The sequence below is a fragment of the Carassius auratus genome, chromosome 30 (genome assembly GCF_003368295.1).
Source record: "Carassius auratus strain Wakin chromosome 30, ASM336829v1, whole genome shotgun sequence".
NCBI classification, from domain to species: domain Eukaryota; kingdom Metazoa; phylum Chordata; class Actinopteri; order Cypriniformes; family Cyprinidae; genus Carassius; species Carassius auratus.
This window is the reverse complement of record NC_039272.1, coordinates 13241348-13247524: the sequence shown is the minus strand read 5'-3', so window position 1 is coordinate 13247524 and position 6177 is coordinate 13241348. Positions and strand designations below refer to the sequence as shown.

General features: G+C 34.6%; 1 protein-coding gene across 1 annotated transcript; it reads right to left on the bottom strand.

The window, feature by feature from the left end:
- Nucleotides 1-2932: 2932 nt before the first annotated feature.
- On the bottom strand, nucleotides 2933-5609 carry LOC113049954 (uncharacterized). Its single transcript, XM_026212690.1, has 3 exons — nucleotides 4108-5609; nucleotides 3761-3919; nucleotides 2933-3046 (listed from the first exon to the last, which is right to left on the bottom strand). The coding sequence occupies exons 1-3, from the start codon at nucleotides 5086-5088 to the stop codon at nucleotides 2933-2935; spliced, it is 1254 nt and encodes a 417-aa protein (XP_026068475.1). The 5' UTR covers nucleotides 5089-5609.
- Between the last annotated feature and the right edge of the window lie 568 nt (nucleotides 5610-6177).

Genomic DNA, 6177 nt, shown 5'->3' with positions numbered 1-6177 from the left:
TAACACAATGATGTTTGGTTCGGCTTCCCCTTCTTGTATGTGCATTCTTCCGTGCCTTGTGTTACTGTACTTTTCATTGCAAAAAAAAAATGAAGTCTGATTCTCAAGCGGTTGACTTATATGAGCTGGTTCTTTGTAATGAATCAAAAATAGTGTTACCTGAGAAGTCTCTAGTTTCTCTAGTGAATTTCTATTATGAACTTGTTCTTTGAAGTGAATTTAAAAAAAAAACAGCTATGAATCAGTTTAAACAGTTTCTGAGTTTCTCTATTTTTTTCCTTTCTTTTTTTCTAGATTCTGATTTAATATATTTATGTTTTAATCAATAAAAGCATGCCCAGTTAATTGAATTTACAAAACATTAACAATTGAGTAAATGGTTTGTTGTAAATTTGTATATATTTATATATATTTTATTTTCTGGTTTCTGTGTTTTATGATTTAATGCAAATGTATCTTTAAAAACTGTGCTTATCAATTAATTTGTAAAATGTTAATAATATAATGAATCTTGTAAATTGTAATTAAATGAAAATACACTGTAAAAAAAAAAAGTTGCGTCAACTTAAAAAAATAAGGCAACTTATCGCAAGCGCTTTTTTGAGTAAACTTAACAAACAGGGACTAAAGTCCACCCAACTTAAAATAATAAATTAATATCATAAGTTGTCACAACATAAATAGTCATGTTTACCTAATGAATAACAGAACAAAATATTTTTTGTTTACTGAACACAAATAGGCCTATTATCTATAGGCATACACTAATTTTATATTATTTAAATAGTCTAAATAAATAAAAGACAGACCATAACATGGGTCAAATAACTTTTTTTTATTATTGAAAGTTTGTCCAAAGCACAAGGACATACCAAGTCTTGTATATTAACTTCTTTACTCCATGCATTTTACACTGAAATCAATGCATGGAACATAATGCATGTTAAAGAAATCCAGTGTTCATTATACCTTAATACGTTAGCAGTCTTGTGGCATGAAGTACCTTATCACATTTATTTAACATTTTTGGTTGATTTTTAAAGAAACTATTATGTGAAAACTACTATATTGCATATTTTAACATCAACCTAAGAGTTCCTCAAAAAGAAGTTACTATTTTGTCCAAGAACCCAAAACAAGTGCAAGCATCAGAGTAAACCACAAACATTACTCAGTTATTATAAATGCACTGTACATTTTTGTCAGAACATCAACATTGAAACTATAATTACAATGATATGCCTGTAATCCACTCTTGGCCTTGGAAGTACCAGTGTCTACATAGAAATCAAATATAATTAGCTCAGCCTGAGAAAAAAAAAAAAAAAGGGAGAAAAATTAAACTAAAAAAAAACTGAAAAACAATATCAATGTGTTGATTCATGTTAAGTACTCACTTTTTACAACCTTTGCCTAGTTCACATAAAAATGAAAGTTCTTTCATCATTTACTCGCCCCCAAGTTGTTCTAAACCTGTGTGAACTTGGAGGAACTTGTGTGAGCTATCTCTTTAAGGCAAAGGTTGTAACAAATTAATACTTAACATAAATTAATACATTGAAATAAAACAGTATTGTTTTTCAGTCATTAACTATAAAAGTATAAAAAAAACAATGGCCAGTGGAAGAACCTCATTCAGAAGCCTTTGTCCATTTAGCAAAGTTTAGACTTCAATGACTGTACTCTTGCAGAGCAGGTACCACCAAGATCCATAAAGATCTTTTGTATTACTTCAAAAGTATACTTGAGTTCTTTTGGATACTCCATATTGAGTGCATACAAGAGACCGAACAAGTATGCAAATGCTGCTGGCAGATCTGTAATGTCCTGAAGCACAATGGCCTCTTCCAGGATTATGGCCAGGTTGATTACAGTTGGCAGTGATGTGACAGCGGCAACATCATCTTCGACCACAGTAAGGATTCCAATCTTTACACCTTTGGTGCTGTGGTCCTCGGGATCAGTATCCTGGGAGAATAATGGATGGGAGGTATTAATGGAAGTGTAAATTTACATACAATAATTATCATCATCATCGTTGTTGTGCAAGTAAACTGAATACATGTCAAATATATTTTAAAAAAGGATTTAGAAATAGGGTATGAAAATGGTAAGTTACCAGGCACATCTTGAGAAAACATGCTGGCTTCTCACGCAGAAAAATAGGCAATCCCTTAAGAGCTGTTATTTTCCGATGTGTGGTAATGTCACTCACCTAAAAAGAAAAAACATTTCGTTTGTAAAATCTGCTTTGGTAGTTAAAGGTACAGTACACACAAAAATGATTCTGTCATCTTTTACTCTCCCCTTATGTCATTCCAAACCCATATGACTTGCTCTCTTTTTTGGAACAAGGAAGATTTTTTTTAATGTACAGATTACTCTGAGGCATCAAAAATGTAAAACCATCATAAAATTGGTCCACAAAACTCATGAACTGTTTCCTAATTGACAACTGCTTTGAGTTGAAAAACAGACTTTATTTACTAACATTTTTTCCTATCTGCATGTGTTCATTCAACGTAGTATGTCATGACTAATTAAAAGCCAACTGGTTATTGCTTAAAGGGTTAGTTCACCCAAAAATGAAATTTCTGTCATTAGCACTCACCCTCATGACGTTCCACACCCGTAAGACCTTTGTTCATCTTTAGGTATTTTTGATGAAATCTATGAAGTTTTTTTTATCTCCGATAGAAAACAATGTAATTACCATCATTCAAAGTAGAAAAGTAGTAAAGATATTCTACAAAATATTCTATAAAATATTCAATGTGACTACAGTGGTTTAACTTTATTCTTATTAAGTGACAAGAATACTTTTTGTGCGCAAAAACAAAACAAAAATAACTTTATTCATTAATCTCTTCTCTTGCCTGTCAGTCTCCTGTGTAGTTGACACAATGCAGCGATTCCGTGTTTACGCCATAACTCAGTATTGGCCGGCTCTGTTCACGTGACGTGATGCATACATGTGATGCTGACGCAGGAGCCGGCGTTCTGTCGTATACACGGAAATGCTGCACTGTGTCAACTGCGTAGGAGACTGACAGGCAAGAGAAAAGATTAATGAATAAATTTGTTATTTTTGTTTGTTTTCGCGCACAAAAAATATTCTCATCGCTTCATAAAATTAAGGTTGAATCACTGTAGTCACATTAACTATTTTAACAATGTGCGTAATACCTTTCTGGACCTTGAATGAAGGTAATTATGTTGATTTCAACAAAAATCTCTTAATTTGTGTTGCAAAGATGAACAAAGGTCTTACTGGTGTGGAACGACACGAGGGTGAGTACTTAATGAAAGAAATTTCAACCAACCCTTTAAAATTTGAAATCCTGCAAAATGCCATTGGTTTCAGCATTTCTTGAGAAATCACTTTGAATGAATGCAAAAAGGCCTTGAAAAAATTTTAACTATCAAATGTCACTGTATATAAATGACTGAAATTTCTTCTTTCTTGCTAAATTTCTCCTTTTATGTTCTGCAGGGCAGAGGAAGTCTTAATGGTTTAGAACACGTGGGTAAGAAAAAGATTACAGAACAATTTCAGGGTGAACAATTATAATTTTACATTTACCTCATTACTAAAAGTAGCAAGGTTAATTTATTTTGTTTAGTTTTACTGTTATGTGTTAGACCTAATATATATATTTTTTTAAATGCGCAAAATTGCATCAATGGCCCTATTCAGAAAGCTGTAAATACTGCATTTTTTTTTTTTTTTTTTTTACATATTAAAGAATATTGAGATTACCTGTTCATCCAGCTTGTCCAAAAGAGTCTTAATTTCTTCTCCAAATGCATCTGTTCTCTTTCTGTACAGTTTCAGGAGAGGTGTTGTGTATTTTTCAAGGGACATGTTGAACTTCTCCAGGAGGTCAACGTTACTGATACGAAAAAACTCCATGCAGATCTATTAATTAAAAAAATAAATAAAAACATTAATAGGAATCACCAGAAAGTTTTGCTAAATAAAATGTTCTAATATTTCTAATAGTAATTATAATATTTCTAATAGTAATTATAATTAAAATAATAATAGAAATTAATATTAATAAAAACCAGAACACAGGTAACAACATTTGCTATTAAATAGCTTACCTCATCCTTTAGAAAAAGAGCAGGCCATCTCTCTCTGATTTCCTCAACTAGTGGCTGAATCTCTACAACTTCTTTGCGGCGAAGAGAAAATGTTTCTTGCATCTTCTGTTGAATGAGTGTTGAATCAATCCTTTTTTTTTTCATTTCATCGATCATGATAAGTCTCACCTCCTCAAGCGAATCATCTGTCTGGCCCTCAGGATGGTCCGGTAAAAAGTTGACCTCTGCTCTTTTAGGCTTTTTTATGGTGGCCGTCACTCCCTCATGTGATTTTCTTTTAGTGTTAACACTAACTTCTGAACAACCAGCCTCTCTCAATTTAGCTCGATAATTGCCAAGCTTAAACTTGATACTCATAACCCATCCATCCCAACCTGTGCGTTTGCCAGGTTCTGCAAGGCAAGGATGTTTTTGTACTAGAGCAGAGGCAACTGACTGGACCTCATAGGCATCGGGGTAGGCTTTAATTTCAAAAATTGCTTGCACAATCTTGTCCAGAATCTCACACTTCATGTCCCTTGGGACATTCAGAGGCTTCTTTGTCTGCTGGTATATCTCATTGGCTTTACGCAGCCTGAGCTCCACATCCAAAGAAAAGGCAGGTATGTTAAAAGTAGAGGGCCACTGTTCAACACTTCTAAGATTTCTTGACACAGATGATTCAGGGCTTTGGACATCATTTTGACAACTTGTCATGCTTGCTGTATCAAGTGAGGACACTGAACTTGTATCTGTTGAGTCCAATGGAGGAGATGCTTCCCACAGAACCTTTAAGGTTGCCTTTGCTGCTGGCAATTCTTTGATGTCATTCAAGTTACAAAGTTCATTGTTAAAGTCCGGGTCTTCAAATTGTAGTGAGAATCCAGATTTGAGCTGTAATGTCTCACTAAGGAAAGACTTCAAATGGCCCACAGATGCAGGCCTTTCAGGCAGCTCTACCCTCCGGATGTTGGTAGGGGAAATGTGAACCCGCAGCAACATGCTCACTATAGAAAGCAGAACGTAGAGTCAAAAGCAGTCATCATTAATTCACTGGGACACATTTATTTTCCATTCTTAACAGCAATAATAGGAACATAAGTGAATATATTCTAGTGTGTGGAATGTAGTGTCTGATCAAGAATAGAGACACAACTGTCATCTCTTATCTCCTAATGAGTTAAAAACACTTTTGGAGTCACAAGCACTTTCATACCAACTTTGTATGCTGTCAATGGATGGAAGTCATTCAGCATGTCTGGATCAAGAACATGAATGTCACTAAAACTGCTTTCCTTTATCTCAAAAGACCTGAAATGTTCAAGATACCAGGCTGACAGTTTTTTACAAAGGAATGACACATCTTTGGGGGTCACTACACAGTTCAGTATTTTGAAAAATTCTGGCAAGCCACTACATTGTCCTGCAGAGATAATCATGCCAGCTGAATATCGAACTCCATGCAAATGAATAGTGCAGGAGAGAGACACTTGGCTTGTATTTGGATACCTTCTCTCAATTGCTGACATAACTGGGGCTTCAAGAAAAGCAAGTGTGAAGACCTTTGCTTTCTCCACATGTAGTGACTGTTTGAAAAAGTCCTCACCATCCAGATAATACGCCATCATTTGTTGATGCTTCATGGAAAGTGTCAGTAGAACATTCTTAAAGTTTTGAGTGTCATGGACTACTTTTTTAAAGTAACTGTGTTTTGCCTCAAAGCGCATTGTCCATAGTGACACCAATGGTCCAAAACAACGAATCAAATGAGGGTAATGGTTAATGTAATGGTGTTTTGGACGTAGACTTAAGTTAGGAAAGGTTTCAGTAAGCAAGTTTTGATGATCTTTGATTTTGCTCTCTAGGTAACAAAGAGACTCCTCTGAAAATTTTGAAGATAGAACTACCTCAACAATGACTTTCAGGTCCATTAGAATCTCCCAAGATGGTTCATTTTCAGGAATTTTGTGACCGATCATAAGAGGCAGCAATCGTAAAAGTGTCCAGTTCTCATGCGCGTTACCACCTACTGTACCCTTGGTGAAACTTGACTTGGTTAATACCTTTGGCTTGTTAACCCGGTCTGAATCT